General features: G+C 41.6%; 1 protein-coding gene across 10 annotated transcripts in view; it reads right to left on the reverse strand.

Moving 5' to 3' along the window:
• Positions 1-23,764, reverse strand: part of PER3 (period circadian regulator 3) — an 89,081-nt gene that overhangs the window by 62,164 nt on the left and 3,153 nt on the right. For all 10 annotated transcript variants that reach the window (XR_014023834.1, XR_014023835.1, XR_014023836.1 and 7 more), the window contains exons 4-12: positions 22,671-22,872; positions 19,334-19,382; positions 15,488-15,630; positions 13,798-13,876; positions 11,754-11,860; positions 11,373-11,529; positions 5,021-5,126; positions 4,006-4,134; positions 3,505-3,634 (exon numbers count right to left, since the gene is read on the reverse strand). Coding sequence is in view for 6 of the 10 variants with exons in the window: in XM_081308471.1 (XP_081164597.1) it covers positions 3,505-3,634; positions 4,006-4,134; positions 5,021-5,126; positions 11,373-11,529; positions 11,754-11,860; positions 13,798-13,876; positions 15,488-15,630; positions 19,334-19,382; positions 22,671-22,872 (1,102 nt within the window). In the remaining 4 variants the exon portion in view is untranslated. The remainder of the gene's footprint in view (positions 1-3,504; positions 3,635-4,005; positions 4,135-5,020; positions 5,127-11,372; positions 11,530-11,753; positions 11,861-13,797; positions 13,877-15,487; positions 15,631-19,333; positions 19,383-22,670; positions 22,873-23,764) is intronic.

Genomic DNA, 23,764 nt, shown 5'->3' on the forward strand with positions numbered 1-23,764 from the left:
GAAGTCAGCTGTCTTGGAGTTTATTGATTCTTCCCCTGATGTGCGGGTGAAAGGCCTTCTTCATCTCTGGCACTCTTCCCCAAAGTATGCAAAACTTAACTTCATTCCCTTTTAACTCACTTTACTTGATATTTTTTAAATGGCAGGAACAAGCCAGTAGGAAAACAGGCACTAGGGTGTGCAGTGTCTCAGGTGGTCCTGATGTCCGTCCCACCCTGACGCTGGGCTTGCACATGGCCCCTGTGGCCTCCAGCCTTGGGTTAGTGCTGGGATTATTTTATGACCTGTCAGGTGCACTTCAGAGCCACAGGCTGAGCCTTGTTCTGGTGACTACTTTATCTCTTGGGAGGATCTTTTTATTCTTGCTTTTCCACAGTTTCATACGTTTTTGCTGAACACTGAGTACCTGTATAGGACAGTATAGACTGGGCCTTTCCTTCTGAAAGTCCTGTCTCTGAATTAACCCTATTAAATTTTAGACTAGATTCGTGTTTGTTGTTGTTATGGTTTTATGGACATAAATCCATATTCAGATCATGCTACACTTTATGCTTGCAGGGGCAGCTGGTTTGCAAGGTTTTTGCTTTGCTTTGTTTTTTCTGCATCTGTTCCACTTCCAGCTTTTGGTCTTCCCTTTGCTCGTGCCTCAGGAAGGTCCACCTCCAGCAAGCTGCTGGAAGCCAGTGCACCCAATCTAGCACCTGCACCTCACTCCTCCCTGAAAGCACAAGCCTCGCCTTAGATTTTAGCTATGCTGACTGTCCTGTAACCCTGGCACACCAGCACTCTGATGGGGTCAAGAAAGGTCATGAACTTGCTGTCTGTCTTCCACAGTGAGTCTGGACTGCCAGGTCTGCTCCCACAACCCTGAGCAGAGCCTGGAAGCTCCTCCTAGGCAGCTTCACCTGTGGGCCCCCTGCTCTCACTCAGGCACTGCTCCAAGTCAGACACGCAGAACCAATCAGGCCTCTGGCAGTTGACATCTGTGTGCATGGCTGACAAACTTGCCCCCCCGCCCGCCCCGCCAATTTGGACTTTTAAAATCTCATTTCTCATTCTATTTTAAAGCATTATTTGCCCTTGTAAGAAACGTAAAAGTATAAACTCAAAACTTGAGTTCTTTTTGGCTCTGGCACACTATAGAGAACATGTACCAGGGTCACTGCACACCTTCCTTCTTGTTGATGTAGTCCTCTATTCAAGTTCTAACATTTAAATTGCAACATTCTTGAATCACATCCTGGTATCTCTCAAACAAACAACATGAAAGGTTTGAGAGAGACATTTTTTTTTTAATATTTATTTTTTAGTTTTCTGCGGACACAACATCTTTATTTGTATGTGGTGCTGAGGATCCAGCCCAGGGCCTCGCACCGTGCTAGGCAAGTGCTCTACCGCTGAGCCACAACTCCAGCCCCATGAAAGGTTTTGACAGCTCTTTAAACCAGTGGGTCTTAGAATGTTAATAAAAGCCAGGATCCTCAAAAGGCATTTGTTCTCCAAAGCTACACCAAATGGGGACAGGTCGCCCTCCCCCACAGTCACATCTGCATGTGAAATGTCTAAGAGCAGGAACATTTGTTTCCAAAGCAGCAGGTGAACAGAGAGACTGCCTGTCACTTATGTGACAACATGTAAATGATGAAAAGCTGTGATCTGCCTGTCTACAGTGTTTGATAGTTCTGATGGGGTCACCAGACCAATACAGTGATAAGAAACTGGACAGTGTGGGAGGTGAGACAGGAAGCTGCTTGGAAATGAGATGAAATACAGAAGTCAGGATATAAAACTGTGACACTAATAATGAGATCCTAGGTCAAGGCAGCAGGGAGCAGGACAGACTGGACCAGACAATGAAGAAAACGTTTAGAAATGTTAACTTTAAGACCTCCCCAAAGTATTTTCTGCCAAGACACATGAAATGATATATATATATAGCAAGAATGAAACTTAAGATAAATTCTTTTTTCTTCTTCTTAAGTTTATATCCTGGTTTCTCTTAAGTAGGAGTGTGAAAGAGAATCTGGTGCTTTCCAAAGACCAAAAAAAAAAAAAAAAAAAAAATGTTGCTATTCATTTCTTATGCTTCCCGCCCAGGTGAGAAGGGAAACTGACAGGCAGGCCTTGTTAGGTCTGGGGAGAACCCTGTGAGCTCCTCATGGTCTGAAGGCAAGTGTCCCTTCAGGATTTGTAGGTTGGCATTCAAACCCCAATGTGGTACTATCAGAGGTGGGCTTTGGTGCAATTGAATCCCGAGGGCTCTAGGACCGTCATTAATGACTGCACAGGGGCTAGAGGCGGTGCGCTGTGCTCCCAGAGTCCCAGGACTTGGGAGGCTCAGGCAGGACAATCGTTGAGCCTGGGAGTTTGAGGCCACCTGGGCAGCGCTGTGAGATCTGCTGGAGGGAGCCAGCTTAGTCCCTGTAGAACACAGTGCTCCTCCCTCTGAAGGACTCAGCACTCCAGAACCCACTCAGGGCACGTGACCACCGACTCTCATCCCCAGCCCTATTTTGTATTTTATTTAGATACAGAGTCTCACTGAGTTGCTCAGCACCTCACTAAGTTGCTGAGGCTGGCTTTGAACTTGTGATCCTCCTGTCTCAGCCTCCTGAGCCACTGGGATTACAGGTATGTGCCACTGCACGCGGCTTCAAGGATCCATCTTGAAAGCAAAGACAGGGCTCTCACTAGACTCTGAGCTTGCTCCTGGCCTTCCTGACCTCCAACACAGTCTCAGATCCTGACACAGCAGCATAAAACAACTAAGGCAGGCTACTGTGACTTTACATGAGGAAGAGCACTGCGATTTTTTTATGGCATACATGCTGTCAGGTCCTGAGAAACAGCTACTGGACTGTCATTACTGGCTTTAGGAAGATTGAGTGTCACCCCCGACATGTAAAATGCCTACAGCTGACAATGATAGAGACCATATATACCACTGAGGTGACTAAAATCCATCATGACTGCCAGAATCACATTAACATTCAGGGGAAAAAATGAAGGGAAAGTTAGCTAAGTTAAAAAGTCAATCTGACGTGATTTCTATATCAGAGTACTTTCCTCTGCTATATAATGTAACTAGGTTAACTTTTCAAAATAATGCCACTAATACAATTGATCAATTCTTTTGGAGTAGTCCTTACCTCATGCTTAAGAAAAGTAAGCATGTATTAAGGGAAAAAAAAAAAAACACAATGTTTTTCATTCAAAAACCAACTCTTGGTTTATGGGGAAACAGGAAAATCTTGAATTTGCAGGTATCATCATAAAAGTTAATTCTTCAATAAAAATACATCAGAGCCACATTCTAATACCATTTAGCTTTCAGAATAGTATCTGTTGCCACCATCATTGCTGTTAATATCACTAATGTCATTTGGGCAAATTAAGAAAGCTGAAAAGCAGCCACATGGCTCAGGGCTTCATGCTCCAGGCTCCAGTGCAAGAGTCTGCAAGAGATCTCAGTGCCTGGGGGAGGCCCCAGGGACTCTGACTCACCACCACCAGAGGGCTCTGGGCGTGTCCCCGTCACTGGCTTCACTGACGACCTGGCCATTGAATCAATGTAGAGCTGCTGGCCCAGATTCTTGACTTTGTTCACACTGGAGTAGACCTGCTTCAAGGTCATCTTAGGAAAAGAACAAGACAGGTTTCAAGTATTATGAATATGTACATGAAAATACACATGAACAAAACACTGTTCACTTCTGGTTCTCTGAAGACACAACAACAAGAAAAGCCATGGCTTGAGCTCAGCTGCCCATGGGCCACAGTACATGGTGCCAATGTGACTTTGAATGTATCAGTTCACAGCATGCTAATTTTTAGAACGCATACAATTAATCCAAATATCACCTTCCAAAGTTGTGGTTTTTTTAAACAGGTTTTCAAATCAAAATGGATTGAAATGTCTCTTATCGATTGAGGGCGAAGATGTCAAGTGCAGGCCCAGTACTGACAGACCACCCAGCGCCTGCACAGGAACATATCTGCACGCACCGGCTCCTTCTGCACTTCCTCCATGCAATGCCCGCTCGACTCGCTGGAAGAGTCCACGCTGACCTGGTGCTCCTGCGAACCACTGCTTCCCAGGCTCCCATAGCCACTGGAAGTACTCACGTGAATAGGCTGAGAGAGAAGAGGCCTAATTTCAGAGTCTCTGGCTATATAAATGGCAAATGGTAGCATTAAGCACCTGAAAGTTTCTCTAAAATCATCAGAAAATTAACTTCAGAAATTCCCCGTCCTAAATTAGATATTTTGGGGCTGATGTTTTTAACCTGGATGCTGATTAGAAAGACACTACTTTGTCATTTACTGTCAAGGGCAAAGTCTTGATTTGCAGTCTAAGTGGATATTTCTGGAACAGCAATTGTTTTAAATGCATAGTATAATTAATTTTTAAAACATGAAAATAAATTCTATTTATTTATGCTGAGTTTAGTATAAACAGAACAAACTAAATATATACCATTTTGGGGAGAACTTCACAGACACTTCACAAATCCTAGAGATTTTATCAAAGACATTTTGAAAACCACTGGGCTATTCTATGTGACACTCAGTTTTATTTAGTAGTAGAAACCATCTTTGGTATTTCTTTTCAACAGGCAATTTCTCCTGCTTTTACCTTCTAATAACTACAGATACTGAAACTTACTGTCCCTTTCCTTCACCTTTAAAGTTGGGATTATTTAAAAAAAAAAAAAAAAAAATACGCCAAAACCGAGAGGTTGAACATGCTGGTGGTGCCTCTTGTGTAGAAAGGTTGTTGCCCAACTGCTGTGACTCGGTAGGCTGTTTTACAATGCGTTTTTCCAAAAGGATTCCCTATATTTCACATGGAATAAGGAGCAAAACAATTAGCATAATTTAATCTAAAAGACAAAAATTTATGTAGAGGTAAAAATTTCTCTTTGCTTACAGTTCAGGAAGTGATTTTATTAATATTGAATGCTAACATGAAACCCAATTATATAATTTTGTGTTTGGTTTTTAATATCTTTCACTTTACCTGCAACAGAAGTTTATGAATTTGTTCTTGTAATTCTGTTATGTCTTTTTCATTACTGTTCGTCTTTTTTATTCTTGTAGCAAAAACATCCTCATTTAGTGGACTCCTATAAAATGCCAAGTAAAGATTGAATCAAGCAATTTTAAATCCATTTACAATGAAGTCCAGAGTGATTTTTAACAATTTTACTCGACAATAAGTTTGTGCTTTTATAAAGCAACTCTTGACTCCAAATACAGGAAATATGAAGCTAAAATTCTCTTCATAGAGGTATAGTAAATACAAGAAACAAATGAGGCACTGACAGGCTTCGTAAGTTTCTCTGAGGCACTAATCTTTCTGTAATCACAGCCATATGTATAAATAAAATCAGTGACGAGTAGCTCCCACCGCATCCTGCATGGGGAGGGAAATCAGTAGTCGTACAGAGGTGTGGGCTGGCTGGAAATAAAAGGCTGAAAACATGATATTAAGAAATAAAGAGGGGGGCTGGGGATGTGGCTCAAGCGGTAGCACGCTCGCCTGGCATGCGTGCGGCCCGGGTTCGATCCTCAGCACCACATACCAACAAAGATGTTGTGTCTGCCGAGAACTAAAAAATAGATATTAAAAATTCTCTCTCTCTCTCCTCTTTCACTCTCTCTTTAAAAAAAAAAAAAAAAAGAAAGAAAGAAAGAAAGAGGGCTGGGGATGTGGCTCAAGCGGTAGCGTGCTCGCCTGGCATGTGTGCGGCCCGGTTCGATCCTCGGCACCACATACAAACAAAGATGTTGTGTCTGCCGAGAACTAAAAACATAATAAATATTAAAAAATTTTAAAAAAAGAAAGACAAAAGAGACAAGAAATATATGAAAGCAGGGGCTTGACAGGTGGAAAAGACCTGATGGGTCTGAGCCTAACAAAGGGAGAAAGCCCACCAATCTTTATTTTATAGGGGAAAAGAATGCATTCTTAGGAAGGGTTCTTTAAGAGGGAAACTGGCACAGTAGGGGCCTTATCACTTACACAGTGAGTCTTCCTCCTGCAGGTAACTGGTGCCTCTAGGCTGTTCAGGCTCACTGGTGTCTAGTGCACTAGACAGGTGTACAGGCTAGCAGGTGTACAGGCTGGCAGGTGTATGGCTAGCAGGCATCTAAAAAAGCTACTGAACCCATAAATTACATGCCAGGCATGGAATTGGCCCCATTAACAGCTGCTGCCTGCAAATGGGTGTGTCTTTCTACGTCTTCTCATGGAAAGACTCCCAGATGCAGTCAAGCTGTCCAAGGCTATGGAGTTCAAAGCAATAATTTATTTGCCGCTCTGGACAAGTAGCCTCCTTAGCTTCTAAAACATCTTCAATAATGACTGGCTTCAAAATTTGACATTAACTCAGCAAGCTCCTATAGGAATTTTTTTTTTTTTTTAAAGAGAGAGTGATAGAGGAGAGAGAGTGAGAGAGAATTTTTAATATTTATTTTTTAGTTCTCGTCGGACACAACATCTTTGTTGGTATGTGGTGCTGAGGATCGAACCCGGGCCGCACACATGCCAGGCAAGCGCGCTACCGCTTGAGCCACATCCCCAGCCCTCCTATAGGAATTTTAACACCCAAGTTTGCCAAACAACAACTAATGTTTGATGCCCCTTATCACTTAACCTATCTATTAACAGGAGTCTAACTCACAGTCATGGTGAAGGTGTGGCTGTCACCAAATTATTTTCAGGCCCGTGTATACTCAAATTCTACAGATTTAAAATCTACTAGCTGAGTATAGTGAACAACAGACATGCCAACAAAGATAACAAAAAGGAGGAGAAATGAACACATTTAGGATCTGCTTTGTGACAAGAATTGTACTAGTTTTTATAATACACAATAAGAAGAACCAACATCTCAAAACCCTTATGATGTACCAGGCACTATTCCGAGTGTAAATATTATTCACTGGAATCACAACCTTCCCAGGTGATCTAGCTGATAAGGGGCAAGCAAGGATGGGTGAGGGGACTGGAGTCTAAGCCCCAAGGTCCATGCCTTTGCCACCGTATGGCTCTACCTCCTGGGACCTCAGCAAAGCAAGGTCTACTGAGGTCTACCCAATTAAATATACTAATTCACTGCATCCCATGAAGCAGGAGGTACTCCTGACTTCTAAAAGTGAGATGAGAGTCAGGGGCTGTAGATCAGAGGCAGACAGCTTCAGCTTGCCCAGCGTGTGTGAGGCCCTGGGTCTGCTCCCAGCATATCCCATGCATGCACACATACAGTGGGAGGAATTGAGTGTCCAGGGAACATGCCCAATTTACGTAACCAAGAAGCAGCAAAGCCAGGGTCTGAATCCATGTCTGACCTCAGAGCCAGTGTTTGTATTCCTAGGACATCAGTCTGCTATTTCTTACCACTTGCACATGAAGTTTAGTTACCTAAAACTCAAAACACTCTCACAAAGGCAGAAATTATTATCAGACAATCATAGGATATCGGCATTTTGTTTACCTTCTCACTCTCAGGGTCTAGCACAGTGTCTCACCAGGGCAGGCAAGCCCTAAATACTTGAAAGAATACTGCATTGAAAATAATTTTGTAAATATGATGAACAACTCTATCATTATCAGACAATCATAGGATATCGGCAGTATCATAAGAGTAGTCAGCAATAAATCTACATTGGGGACCATTCACTCATCATGCACAGCCCTAGTCATCTCTGTGTCCAGTAGCACCTAGATGGTAAACAGCGACCCATCAACATCTCTCAGCACAGCACAGTGCACTGCACAGGGCAGGCTGTGCCCTGCTTCACAACCCAACAGGCTGCACCTCACCTAACTAACTGCTCTCCAATCTGTTCCCTGTCTGTTCCCACTGCCATATAAGCTCCATGGGGCTGGGTTTTGTCTTTCTTCACTCCTGTACCTTCTGTACCAAGAACAGTTTCTGGTGCACAGCAGACACCCACAAAACGTGTTACAAGAATGAATTAATTAATATGAATGATTAGTTATCTGGAAAAAAAGTTCATCTGGCTCAAAATATGTTCCATCTTTCTGGGCACTATGAGCTTGAAAATCTTCCACATGTATTATTTAGATTTTGTTTTTTGGGTGAATTTCTGAAATGGAAACAGAATATAGACTATTTTATACTCTGAGATTTAAATATTCTTAGTTGTGAAAATTTCTACAAGACTATTTTTAATCCAGCTGATTAACTTGCAGGTGGTGGCCAAGCGGCTGAGCAGTACCAGGCGGATGTGTGCAGGGGAGTGAGCAGGAAGAAAGCAGGCCAGGCCTCACTTTCCACTTTCTGCTTCTTCTCTAAGTGACCTCACAACAGTGGCCACTTCACCTTTTGCAAGAATTAATATAAATGATTAGTTATCTAGGAAAAAAAAAAGTTTATATGACTCAAAACATGTTACATCTTTCTGTGGACTATGAGCTTGAAAATCTGAATATATGATTATATTCTTAATATAATCTGAATATATGCTCTGAGGCTTTTTAAAAAATTTTTTTTAGGTGTAGATGGACACAACACAATGCCTTTATTTTTATGTGGTGCTGAGGATCCAACCCGGGTCCTGCCCCTGCTAGGAGAGCACTCTACTGCTGAGCCACAATCCCAGCCCCTAAGGCTTATTTTTTTTAAAGAACTTTTTTTTTTTTAAGAACACTTTTTATTTATTTATTTTAAACAAGATTAGGGAGACAGTGTTTTCTTCCTCTAGTTAACTGTCCTGGAATACATCCATTACAGGAAGGAAAGCCAGGGGAGGATCTAGGAAGTGAATATCTATCTCCAAATTAATAAGTGAATCCTAACATGCCTCCAGGGTGGGCACCTGGGACCCCTACCAGAGCACTCCTGGAATGCAACCCTGTGCTCCTCCTGATGGAGAGAACCATGGCCTCTGGGACAGGAGTCCCCCGTGTTCCTCCTTTGCTAGCAAAGAAATAAAACTTCTTTTTCCTAAAACCATGTCCTAGTTTTTTAATTGGCACGGGGACAAGGACCCAGTTTTCCGTTACAATCTCTAGGAAAACTGTGCTGAATATGAGTTTTTTTCTGTAAAATAAGGTCTCAGGACCTAAGCTCCCTGCCCACAGAGCTTCCAGGAAGGGCCCAGAGAGATGTGGGTGGGTCTCCTGTTAAACACAGCCCCCTGCCCATTTCAATGGTCACACTTCCTTAAATTCTACTTGTATGGCAGAGCCTTTGTTTGTTTTTCTCTGACACAGGGTCTCACCAAGTTTCCCAGGCTGGCTTTGACTTGTGATCCTCCTGCCTCAGCCTCCTGATCGGCTGGTATTAGAGTGTGCATGCCACTGCGCCTCGACTGACAACACCATTTTTATTTGCTGTCTCTCCCCTTACACACATGTGGGTTCCATGAAGGCGAGAGAACATTTTGTTTACCTTCTCACTCTCAGGGTCTAGCACAGTGCCTCACCAGGGCAGGCAAGCCCTAAATACTTGAAAGAATACTGCATTGAAAATAATTTTGTAAATATGATGAACAACTCTAATTTTATGAAAAATTAATACCTGTAGACTCTACATCCTTTTCATCATATAATCTTGGGTCTTGAGATGTAAACAGTGGCATACTTTTTAAAAATGCTGACAACAGTCTGAGGATTCATTATATATCAGGTAATTCCACACATATTCTATCAAAAAACTCAAAGGATGACCTAAAAAATCTAGGATTTCTCTCAGGCACTGCCTGGGGGCAGGGGACACAGACCCATCAACAACCCCTGGATGGATGTTTTAGGAAAAAAATTTTATTTGCTCTGGGTTTCCCCCCCATTTGCCCTGAGCAGTTATCTGATTTTATTTTCATTTCCCAATAGGTTTCCTACTGAGAGAAGAAAAGTCTCCCTCTCACTGGCACAAACAGTACTCACTTGGTAGTCCTATTTCCTATTTAAACTTTTCAATTAGTTTTTAAACACAAATCAGTCTCAGAGTAGCAAGGAACCCATTCCTCCCATTGAGGTTCTAAACCTGCTCTGCAGAGGCCAAACCTTAGAGTACAAAGCAGTAAGGGAAACCTCGAGGCACTTCTCATCATGAAGGGAATATGAACCATCTCCACTGCCATATAAAAAAAATCTGATAAAATACGTTTTATTGGTAGATCTACTGTTCTCAGGTTTTTGTTATGTTTTGGTCTGGTTGGTTATTTTGGTATCAGGGATTGAGCCCAGGGGCGCTTAACCAGCCCTTTTTAATTTTTAATTTTGAGACAGGATCTTACTAAGTTACCTAGGGCCTCGCTAAGTTACTGAGTCTGGTGTTGAATTTAAAATACTCCTGCCTCAACCTCCCAAGCCACTGGGATTACAGGAGTGCACCCAGCTATTCTAGTTCTATGCTTACGTACACAAAGTTGTATACCAAGGTACAAAACATAACCTCTTGATTTCAGCATGTCAAGCAGAGGTAAATATGCATTCTATCCTTAAAAAAGCAAACACCACCCACGACCACCACCACCCAAAACCTCCAGCTATCAAAAAGAAACTTATGGCCAGGTCAAAAAACCCTACAGGTCAACTAAAAAATTCAAGGGACAAAGGCAGCCAGGTTGCTCCAGATCCATTCACATGATGTCATTGCATGGACAAGGAACAGGAGTCAGTCATGCTGGCAGGAAATGAAAGAGTGAAGAATCCAATTTTGTAAAAATCAAGATTTAATAAAACAGATACCAAAGACGGTGGACTAAGATGGACATCATTACCTTAAGTACATGTATGAAGACACGAATGGTGTGAATATACTTTGTATACAACGAGAGATATGAAAAATTGTGCTCTATGTGTGATATGAATTGTAATACATTCTGTCATATATAACAAATCAGAATAAAAAATTAAAAACAGAAACTACTAGGTAAAATTTGACAACAGAAGGCTGACATAAGAAGTTGTACACGCTATGGAGATCTTTAAAATATATAAGGAGCAAATAGAGGGAAAAAAATCCTTAGTTCCTCTACTCATACCTAACCCATATTAATTTTTTATTTCCTCTGATCTTCTTTTCCCTATTTCAGTTTGTATGTTGGAAACACAATTAAAAGGACAGGTGTAGATAACTTTGTATGCTGCATTTTACATCTCACATGTCAAACATTTTAGGTATCATGTTAGGTAATTTCTGCAAAAATTTTTATTGACCAATATAATAATACATCAAGCAAATATTCCAGAGTTTACTTAACAATGGACATTTAAGGAACTCTAAGTCTGACATTACTTACTTCAGGTGCCAACTGCTTCAAGGGGCAGTCAGTGGGCTAAAGAATATTATTTAGTAAAAAAAATGTTTAGAAAATATTAAAGCCGATTGACTTACGTCCGAACTTTATGCCGACCAATGATGAAGGAAACCTTCCGGCTCCAGGGGTTCACAAAGCTGGACCAGCTGGAATCCAGTATGACATAATCTCCATTTTGAGTACAGAATCTAATGGGTGAGTGTTCAAAGGGAGGGTGGCCTGCATACTTCAAGACTACGTGAAATGAGAAGACAAAAGTGACTTTAGAGACACTGATCACAAGTGCTCTTTTCAAGTTGTTCATCTGTCAATTTTTTCAAGTGTTGAAATAGAGAACAACTGCTTTAGGGTCTCAACCTGTTGCCGATCTAGTTAAAGGCTACTGGCCAAAGAGAAATGAAGTGAAAAATTGGACGAATCAGTGGTTAAAATTCCCCCTGCAGAGGAGCAGGTCCTACCTTTCTGGTGCATGGTGACCATCAGAGGCCGGTCTTCAGGGTGCAGGCATGCTAACACAGAGGTTCCGGTCAGATCCTGAGGGAGGTAGCCCAGCAAAGGCACTGCTCTGGACCGAGGACACAACAAAGGCAGCAGGTTACACTCATCGAGTAACTTACACTTCACACACTTTTAAAAACGCTTCTCAGCTGGGGTGCAGTTCAGTGGTAGAGTGCTTGCCCCACATGAGAGGCCTTGGGTTTCATCCCCAGTTCTGAGAAGCAAAACCCAACAACCACAAAGCCACCAACAATATCCCTGAAAACACTTCTTTACTAAGTTCTAAATAGGAAAAAAAACTTATGCAAAATATGTTCATGAAACGATTTATAAAAGCAACAACATAAGTGGCTGCACTGAGGGGAAATGGTCTTATGATCCAGTAAATGTTGGTGTCAACAGAGAAGCTGCATCACAAACACACACAGAATGAGCCAGAAGACAGACCTGGTAAGACCAGGCATCTGTTTCCAGCAAGTTCTTCAGAAAGAGTCTGATGCCTATTATGTTGCCATTAAAAAAAAAAAAAAAATCATAACATAGATGCTGATAATTTTAAATGAATAAAGCAGGTTACAAATTTATACAGTGTTGTTATAATTTAGATCTTGAATGTCTCCAAAAGCCCACATTAAAGGCTTGGCCCCTGGCCCATGCACATGCTGAGACCTTTTAGTGTGGAGGGTCTAGTGGAAGGAAGTCAGGTTACTGGGGACTCTGGCCCCTTGCGCTTTCTCTTTCTGCTTCCTGGCCACAGCTTTGCTCCACCCCATGCTCCTGCAGGGATGTTCTGCCTGGCCACAGATGCAAAGGCAATGAAGCCAACCAGCCATGGACTGAAGCTTGTGAAACTGAGCCAAATAAAACTTTTCTCCTTACAAGTTGATTATCTCGAATATTTTGTCACAGTAACAGAGAGCTGATTAACATAGCATGCTTAAGAATACTTAAATACAAAAGATGATATGAAGTAGACACAGAAACACTTTTAGGACACTTAACACATTCATGGGAAAAATGTTATGGTAAGAGTAAAACTGCCCTAGAAAAAGCTGACTTCATGACCATTTTCTGTGTATAGAAATCCAAAAACATTTTCTAATGCAATAAATTTAAGCTATTTACAGAATTAGCCTTCGATTTTCTAACTTTACACAGAATATATTATACAAAGTATTTCATTAATTACTGTTTGGTTTCAGGGTAACTATAATTAAATAAACCCATTTTCAAATGTTAAGCTTTTTAAAAATCAAAATTAATACCTATCATTATTATGCCCAAGTTTTTGTCATTTTTACTTTACACTATGTGTGGAACAGCATGGATTCCCAGATTTTCAAATTTCTTTAATAATTAAAATTCAAAAATAAATGTGAGGGAAAAATGGCAATTACAAATATAATATCAATCTTTAATATTTCCAAATAAAAATATTGAAAATCAGTGATAAGCAATTATTAACATCTACCATTACTATTCTTTAAATAATAAAAACTATCTAAACACCCTCCTCAAAGAAAGAAGGAATGACTTAAATTCAAAATAAAGAAAAATTCTTTAAATAAATTCTCTTTAAAAAAAAAAAAAAAAAAAAAAAAAGCTTTTCCCCCACTTCATAAACTGATTTGAGGAACACTTGTCCACTGGGAATGCCTGGGATTAGAGAGACCAGTGTCCAGTTTGAGTGTCCAACATCATGGGTATTACTGGTAAACTGGCTCCCAGGTTCACTGTGTGCTTCTGAGAAGGACTGACCGGCCACCTAAAGCATCATGAAATCTAATATGGTCTCTTGTAAATCACTTTTAGAAATATATCAAGTGTTTATGTTAAAAATCAGACAACACAAATAAATTCCAACCTAACTAACAACAATCTTGCGGGCAAAGGGATGGACTGCAGTTTCACAATGTAGAAGAGCATGCAAACCTGATGTAAACTTTTTCTCATATTTAATACATTTTCAGGAACAAATTTCTTATAGGTTTAAAAAATTCTTACCTTTCATCTATTTCAAGAAACACACACCCTGGGGTGTGTGTTGTGGTAAAAATTCTTTTATCCACTGGGATTCGAGGAGCTAGGAGAAAAACAGAAAGACCCATTTAAAGGCAATGGCTAATTAAATCCACTTAACTACTGCTTAACATATTAAAAAGGAACTAACATCACTATACGAAATAGTGAAAATCTCCCTTAGGGCCCAGGCCTTCCAGCAGCCAAAGCTACAGACAAATGATAAGAATTTCATTAACTACATCTTAATCAAACCAAGTGTGACATTCACTAAGGATAACTTGAAGAAAAATTCTGTACCCACTCAATAGCCTGTTTTCATCACAAATAATCTAGTGGTTAAAGCAGAAGTAAATAAAAAGTTTAGTGCTAGTTAGTGGTTGCAGACAACTCAACAACAAAAGTATCTGAAATTTACTTAGTACATGGACGGTCTTTGCATAATAAAATCGGTACTGTCGGGCTGGGGTGTGGCTCTGTGGTAGAGCGCTCACCTAGCACATTCAAGCCCTGGGTTTGATCTTCAAATAAAGGTATTGTGTCCAACTACAACTAACTAAATAAATATTTTAAAAAAAAATCAGTATTGTCAGTTTTGCTCCAACATGTGATTTAAAAAACAGAGAGATGATATCCTAGGGAACAATCTGAGCATCTACAGCACCACATTTGCTCAGGTGCGATTTCTTTTGCAAGAAACCTTACATGGAGGCAGAAGTTGAAACCACTGAAGACACTAAAACATGCACCACTCCCTCATCATCCTGCTAGCCGGGTTCTTCCTGCGTTGCCTGCCAAGCGAACTGCAGTGTTTCATATCTCTTAAGCATGATGGGGCTGGAGTTGTGGCTCAGTGGCAGAGCACTTGCCTATATGCATGAGGCACTAAGTTCGATTCCTGGCACCACATAAAAATAAACAAGTAAAATGAAGGTATTGTGTCCATCTACAACTAAAAAAATTTTTTTTTAAAAAGCATGAATGTGTAAAATTAGCTTTTATTTTTATTAGAATCCTGTCTTATTTTTCATGTGTGAATAAGTTTTGGGCTGACCCTACTGTCACCGCAGCTCTGCAGGTTTGTGAGTTCGTGCAGGCGAGCATGCTACATCAGAATGGCAGTGACGGCCACAGCACCCAGAGCTGCCTGAGCACTGGCACGTGAGTTTAGAAACATGGCTCTGCTTGCTCAAGTTTCAAAACAGTTTTTTAAAAACACACATTCCAGGGGCTGGGGGCATAGCTCAGTTGGTAGAGTGCTTGTCCCGCAAGTACAAGGCCCTGGATTCAATCCCCAGCAACCCCCCACCAAAAATAACAACAAAAAACATACAATCACTCCTATGGCCTCTCTATGCATCAGTTTCAGTGCTCAATTCCACACAGACAGAATCAAAAAGCCCTATAGAATGGGTCACCAGCAGAGAAGGGACTGGAGGACCATGGATCTGTCTGAAGTCCCAGGCTAAGATTGTGAGGCCAGGCTGTCAGTGAAGATGGCTGCTCTGGAAGTCAAGGTCAGTAAAAGTTGACCAGCATGCTCAGAGTCTAGGAGCCCAACTCCTAAAAACAAGCATTTTTCTGCCCTAGGGCTGCAGTGAACAGGCTTCGCTGTGTTCCTATCTGATTGCTGGCGTTTCTGCATCTCATCTAAAGGCAGGTCCTCCTGACTTACCTTCATAACCAGAGTGAATCTTCTCAACCAGCGTTAGACAGCAAGGTTCTGATTCTGGTTGGGTAGAGCTATGTACATGAACCAAATAGGGGATGATCCGGAACGGGGAGTAATGCTTCTCGTGCTCTCTGCCTCCACCTCCACTGAAGAGATGGAAGGTGGTTAGTGCTGGCCCTGGTGCCCTCTGGGAATGGCCCCATGGGGAATTCCCAGACAAACACGATCAAATCTAAGATTGTTTAAACAGCTTGTTTTCCATAGCAGGGCAAGGTTAGTTTGAAATTTCAATATCCAGGCAATACTACTCGTCCATTGTTCATTGAATATGGAGAACTGCTTATATCACCATGAGTGTAATAGCAGAAGAGACATTGCATGATTTTCTCCTGACCTCTGTGCCCCAAATGCCCAGGCTGACTCTTCTGCTTCTGACGTAAGGAAGCCTATCTTATGGGTCTACCTCAAGTGCCACCAAACAGAGAACTGGTTCTCTGTGGTCATGTCCCAAAGCCAACTCTCAGTTGTCCCTTGCCATTTCCTCTTTCCAAGAACTAATTTAGTCTCATAGCTTCAGCTGGACAGTCGGGCACTCTAGTCCTTCAAGATGCTTGCCTGAGGAGGAAAGGAGAAGTCGGGTCTGAAATCCAGCCCCTGCCCCAGCCCTGGCCCTGAGCATGTGCCTCCTCCTGATTCTCACGAAGATCTGGGTTAGGGGTGGTGTCTGGCTCTGAGTGACCAGTACAAGGATTTCACCCCAGCTGCCCAGGGGGCATTTTCACTAGGATGTGCCACCATCCCTTAAGAGTCCATATGCCCGAGGTCTGACTCCCACACTCCACTGTGCTAACCACACCTCTACTCCACACCATCCCGGTCCTGACACTAATCCCAAGCCAGTCTCAGTGCTGCCAGACATGCGCCCAGCACACACTCCCCACTGGCTCTCCCCTCTCTTCCCTGTTCCTAGGACCCTTCCTCCTCCTCCTCCTGCCCTGCAGCAGGTGGCCACACAGGGGTTCCTGGATTCCCTCCTACTCTTCCCTCCGTTCCACGATGGGCTTCCCAGGCTCCTCAGTCCAAGGGTTCTCATGCCACTGACATGCTGATGACCTAGGACCCACCTCTGGGCTGGACACTTCGCTTGAACTCGACTCATGTCTCAGCTCAGATCTCAAACTTAACTTGCCTTCCTGCCTCTCTCCAGGAAGCTGCTTCTCCTACAACTTCCTCCACCTCAGTAAGTAACTCCAGCTGAAAAACCCTGCTGTCATCCTCACACCCCAAATTGAATCCTTTCATAAATCCTGGTGATAATCCCACCCGAAGGCTGCTGCGCACTGCCTGCTGGCCTGGCACTACGGACAGGCAGCCTTCCAGCACTCTCCCTGCCTCTGCCCCTTCACAGTACTGCCAACACAGCAGCCAACACAACCCTTGGTAATGTAAATTATGCTTCCTTTCAAAAACCCAAAGCTGTCTGGCTCTGTGCACTGAAATTCCTGGAGCAGTGAAAACCCTGCAGCAGCCATGCCTACTACCCAGAGCCAGTCTCCAGAGCTTTCATGCTACTTCCCACAGGAACTGGGGATTCCCAGGGAAATGACTGACTGCAACTCTGGGAAATCACATGCCTGAAAGAATGGAGGTCACTGAAACCTCACGGGCACCCTCTCAAGGGCACAGGAACCACCCTGAAGGGTTTCCTACTGCTGAAATGGGCAATTTGAGTATCACAAAGATGACGGGAACAAACATTGTGAAAAAACCTTTGAGGAAATAACACGATAGCTGAGATTCGCTTCAAAATAACTTGGGGAAGAGGAGCAGAGGAATTGGTGATAGTACACTGGTCACAGGTTAAGGTTATGGAAGTTGGATGATTACATATTGATTCTCTACTTTTCTGTTATGTTAGAACACTCCCAAAGTAAAAGGTTTTTGAAACAAGTGATGACCCTGAACAAAACTTACTCTATTCAAAAGCTGCTCCGCGCATCTTGGTCCTTCCTTGGCCACAGCCAGGCAGTTTCCCTGCTGCCCGCCCCCTGCCAAGGCGGTGCCAGGCTGCACCCTCTGCCAGGAGCAGCTTCCTCAGACACTTCCCGGCCCTCCATTCCTGTATGGCTCACTACCTCACCTCCTCCAGTCTCTGGCTGCAATCAGGCTTCTTAAAAGGAGAGTTCCTTGATTACTCTTGCCACCGTCTGGTTATGGCTTGTCACCGCCAAAGTTCTAATTGCCAGTGCAAGGCACTGAGAGGTAGCGGGGCTTCAAGGGGTTTAGGGTCATGGGACCACCCCCAGGAAGGGTCGGTGTCGTTCCTGTGGGAGTAGGCAGTTTCAGTGAGAGTGGGTTGATCTGCCATCTGGTTCCCTGGCCCCTTCTCTTTGCACATGCCAGCCTGCCTGCATCATGAGGCCCTTACCAGAGGCCCAGCAGATGCTGGTGCCACGCTCTGGATTTCAGAACTTGGGCCCAAATAAACCTTTCTCCTTTATAAATTTTCCAGCCTCAGGTACTCTAAATAGCAACAGAAAATGGACCAAGGAAGCCTGAAATACAAGGGCAATCTCTTCACTTCCCAGAACTCCCTTCTGCTGAGTTAGTCTCTACAAAGAATTTACTGCCAGGGGACACACACATTTACATGTTATTGGTCCCCACTACAGAATTCAAGTACACAAGAACTCAAGTACACAAGGGCAAGCGTTTTGACCCCAGTACTATAATCATGCCTGCTCAGAAGTTGAACCTAAACACAGTCATTAAGCTGATGAACCCACAGGGTATTTCCTAGGGGCCTGGGCTGTTGGTGGGCAGCAGCATAGGCCTCCCTGCTTGCCCTTCCTTGGCTCACCCCTCCTTGCATTCAGATCCTACCAGTGCAGGCCTCCAAATCCATGAGTGATATCATTAACCAATTACATGGGTTTCTCTCTAACTATCTACAGCAGTTATAGCTTTAATCATGATGCCATCTTAAAATATTTTCCCTTTTTATTATGAAAGCAAACTCTGTAAGAAATAAACTACCATTAATATTATGGTCTATTTTCTTCTAGTTCACCATCTCTGGATCTTTTAAATCCTTCTCACAAGTATAAATACCTTGCTTTCTTAAAGCTATTTAAGTGGGATATAGTGGTACAGCAGAGACTTGGGAGGCTGAGACAGGAGAATTGTTAAGTTTGAGGCCAGCCTCTGCAACTTAGTGAGCTCCTATCTCAAAATAAAAAATAAAAAGAGTTGAGGATGTATCAATGGTAGAGTGTCCCTAGGTTCAATCCCTAGCCCCATGGGGGAGGGGGATGGAGAAAAAACTTCAAAAATTTAAAAATTCAAGTATAGCTGAGTAGGGAAAAAAAATTTTAAATGTGACTAAAAGATAAAAAGCAGACCAAAAAGTGCACTAAATAATGGTCACTTCAAAACGTGTGGCTGGGGTTGTGGCTCAGTGGAGGAGCGCTCACCTAGCAGGTGTGAGGCTCTGGGTTCGATCCTCAGCACCACATAAGAATAAATAAATAAATATAATAAAGGTACTGTGTCCAACTACAACTGAAAAATATATGTTTAAAAAACAAAAAATGTTCTTCCTACCCACTGACCCCCACATGCCACTGGGGTAGATAGTCAGCTTTCTGACTTTGCCCACTGCATTACTGTCTTGTTTATTCCCGAGCATGTCTCTTTTTAATACAAATGCAAATTCCTCATGGCAACCACATCTATTTTTTTTTTTTTAATCTACAACAGAATCCGGCTGAATATAAAAGAACCAGAATAAGTGCTAAATACAAACCAGAGCATCAGATGCATTCTGGCCTCCCCAGCCTGTTCACTTACCGGATCCTGCAGAAGAAGGGCTTCACTGGAGCACATTTGTACTGTGATGCTAGAAACAGAGATAAAGCGTCAGTTTCTCGTCCCAAGGGCCACACTCCTCATACGAGCAGTCACCCATTACTGCCAGCCAACAACTGAGGATTATTTTTAAAAAGAGATGAGCTTTTGACTGAGAGGACTCTTTTCCCTGGGCTGAATGGCCTTGTATTATCCCAGCAACCCTCAGGCAGACAAGTGGGGGCAACTGACTTAGTGATTGCTGCATGCCTGCCCACATTCGCTACTTCAAATGCCACCACAGTCGTCCTTTGACACCATTATTTTGGTGGTAATAGTCTGGATAGTTCTCAATACTTGGAAATTTAGAACAGTTTCAGCCTTTAGCTCTATGAAATATACATTTCTTTGACTTTTTCCCCTTCACTTTAAATTCTTTCCTTGGATAAGTTTCTGAAAGTTGTGTTCTAGGTTAAATGATGTGTTCATTTTACAACTCTCAGATATTCTTTTTTTAAAAAAATACATATTTTTTTAGTTGTGGATGGACACAATACCTTTATTTTATTTATTTTTATGTGGGGCTGTGGATTGAACTCAGTGCCTCACAAATGCTAGGCAAGTGTTCTACCACTGAGCTACAATCCCAGCGCCATCTCAGGTATTCTGAAATTAATTTCTAGAGACTATATAGATTTACAGTGTCACTAATGCTTTCTCTCAATAATATTTTCTCATGATCTTCATGCCAACAGTTTGTGTCAATTTAGTGACTACTAACTTACAAGGTGACAATTTAGAAATAAATTTGCTTATCTTAGGGTCAAATGAGGGGGTTGAACCTTTACCCAAATGTTTGCTATTTGTATTTCCTCTGGTAGAACTCCCTAAAAATATTTTTTGGGCATTTGTGCACTGCAGTAAAACATGGAAAGCTTTGAGAAGTTAAAAAACAAAACCAACAAAATAAAACAACTGATGGTAGCATAAATGGTGACAACCCTAAAGAACCAAAATACTGAATCAGGCTAATCTCTGCTTCCACGGAGAGGACTGTAGGAAAACAGGGGATCAGCCTCTGCTGTGATGTGAACTTGCTCACAGTGTGTGATTACAAACGGCACGAGGCTCCTGAACCCAACTGTGTTCACCTCAAGTCCCAGAACCCTGGGAGCCAGAATATGCGATCTCAGTGGGCAGAGCCCATGAAGCATTAGACACCCAGGCTACAAGTGTGAATTCTTGTTTCTGAAGTATGTTCGCAGTAAATAGCAATCAGATCCTTCTGAGAGGTATACAGAACCAGTTTTAAGAAGAAACATGTTCTGATGCAAGACCAAGGGCTGCCCACAGCTGACTACATCACTTCCTATGTCCTCTTATGTTCTGAAGGCGGTAACATAGGCCCATCCACTTGTAGGGCTCAGCAACTGCTCTCAGTATGAGCTTGAATCCTTGAGATTCACAGGAAGAAATATAATGTGCATCAGATCATGAAGGCACAAGTCAATTTGAGGTACCAAAGACAAAAATTGCAGGAGACACTGTTTTTACATGGAAGGAGCGTGTCTCAATCAACAAAGATGATCAGGCTGAAAAGACAGGACAGGGACCACACGTCAGTGCTGAAGGGAAAATGTGCAGGAGCTAGAGAATACTCTGGAGGGTCTGTCCTGTTCCTAGGCTGGACCCCAGCATCTAGAATTGTCCCTGGTCCACAGTGACTGCTGAATAGATGTTTATGAAAAAAATGACTAATAAGGGGAAAGAAACAAGCATGGATATTTAAAGATGAAAATGTGTATTTAGGAATGAGGAAGAGAAAAGCAATCAATGCTTTTGAAAGATGCAAAAAGTAGAAATGATGGAGCTAGGAGGCAAGACTGCTAGACATGTTTTCTAGAGCTTATGAAGAAATATTCAAAAAAGATGGCAGAGGGGCTGAGGCTGTGGCTCAGCGGTAGAGCACTCGACTAGCATGTGCAAGGCCCTGAGTTCGATCCTCAGCACCACATAAAAATAAAATAAAAGCATAGTGTCCAACTTAAAAAAAAAAAAATGGCAGAAAGGTGACAACTAGAAAAAGAAGCAAGGCCTTTCCTCATTGGGCCAAGAACTGGATTTAAAAAAATCAGAAAAGATATATATTAACCTGGCAAAGATGAAATAGTTCTGTTTCACAACAGTGCAAATATACTTCACATTACTGATCTATACACTTAAAAATGATTTAAGAAGGCAAATTTAATGCTATAGTTTTTTTTTTCTTTCTATTTTCTTTTTGGTACTGGGGATTGAACCTTGAACCCAGGGACACTTAGCCACGAACCACATCCCCAGCCCTTTTTAAAAAAAAAATATTTTATTTAGAGACAGGGTCTTGCTAAGTAACTTGGCGCCTAAGTTGCTAAAGCTGGCGTTTAACTCACCTGTGTCAGCCTCCCAAGCAGCTAGAATTACAGGCATACACCATCACACCTAGCTGCTATACATTTTTTAATCACAATTTTTAAAATTTAATTTTTTTAAATAATTAAAGGGTTTGGAATCAGACAGTAAGCTCTTCGAGACACTTCACAAAGAATATGAAATAAATATTATAAACAGTGATTTAAAATAAAGGAATTATTTAAAGATCATACAGGATTGAATGTCACAAGGAAAACTGACTACACATCCCCAGTTCAGATAGACAAGCATTTCAAAAAAGAAAGTAATGAGATTCATAAACTTTTAGGAGGAAGCAAGAAAAACTGGAAAAGGGAGCTATCAGTTTTATCTCTAAAGTAAAATCTATTATATAAGGAAATCATGAAATCAACATAGAGGAAAAACATTTAATTTTATTAAAGGAAACAGGTTTTGTAGCAACTAAACTGTTGTATAGTATGCTGGTAATCAAATCATATTTTAATATATAATTTATGAAACTAACTTGACTAAATGAAAACCAACTTCTTGGGTCCTTTGTGTTATTAGAAACATTTAAAATGCTGTTTCAGCTTGTAATCTCAGTGGCTCAGGAGGCGGAGACAAGAGGATCGCAAGTTCAAAGCCAGCCTCAGCAAAAAGCAAAGCGCTAGACAACTCAGTGTAGACCCTGTTTCTAAAGAAAACAGGGCTGGCGATGTGCTCAGTGGTTGAGTGTCCCCGAGTTCAATTCCCGATGCATGCCCCACCCCCCAAAAGCTGTTTCATCATATTTTGACATTTTAAGAAAAGAAATAAGACAAACTATATAGTTCACATATTCTAAGTGCTGCATTAATTTCTGCACTATTTTTGTAAAAATGAAACTGATCTTGGGGCATGATACACATCCCAACATTGGTCCCATTACCTCTTTGGGTCCAGCTGCTCCAGAAAGGAAGCTGAGCTCGGGCAGTGTGTGTGTAGAACACCCTCACGTCTTGAGGGGCAAGCAGGTCAACAAAGTGAGAGGACTTCAAGAAATCTTTCTTACAATTCAGGATCAAAGCAGCCTGCTCAGATATGTGCACTAACCTTCCAGAAAGAAACGAAAACACGGCCACAAAGGTATCCTATGAGAAACCATTTAAGACAAATGCAAATGTTATGATACTTATGGGAAATACCCCCAGAAAGGAAAGTTTCTTCTAGATTTCTACTATAATCAATAACCTAAATCATATTCAAATCCTGAAAAGGCAAGAAAATTCCAAAAATAGTTTCTTTCAGCATTCCTCTTAGAAAATATCACAAAATCTGCAATTCACCTGCTGAAGGTTTGATTTCTATGCCAAAAAATACACTGGCTCCTTCTACACAGACTCAAAATACATGTGGCACAAAAGCTTCTTCAGAAACCGTGCCTCACACCCAGGGAATTTGCTGCCTTCCCAGCAAGTTCTGTGCCTCCTTCAGGAAGTATCCCTGAAGACGCCTCACCCAGCACCACTGCTCTGGTTATCCATTAGACACAATTAGGATTTGTTTATGATCAGCCACCATTTGTAGTATCATGTTTTCCTCTTTAGCTTTATTTTAAAGATCTTAGAGGGAAAATGTTTTCTTAAACTTTTTTTTTTAAAGCTTCATATATCCTGCTACAGTATTATGCACATACTAGTTGGTAAAATAAGCTCTATTTCAAAAAAGTAGCTTTTTAATATTTTTATATGAGCTTATTTTACGTTACAAAATCGTTGTTACAAGTATGTTGAAGTCTAAATATAAAATTAAGTCATCACTCTATCAACAAAATGTGATGCCTATTTCCCTGTCAACAAGACAAAAAAAAAATTATCTTCCAAAATTTCACAAAAAATGAGAGCATCTCAATTCATCTGTTCTATAAAACCCAATGGTAATAACCTAAAGTAGTAGATATTGAACCTAAGAATGATACAAATAGAAATTAATAATCTGGAGATGAGAATAAAATGTAGGAAGTTACTCTGCGGCATTATTATT

This window comes from Spermophilus citellus, assembly GCF_964194105.1.
Source record: "Spermophilus citellus genome assembly, chromosome: 9".
NCBI lineage: Eukaryota > Metazoa > Chordata > Mammalia > Rodentia > Sciuridae > Spermophilus > Spermophilus citellus.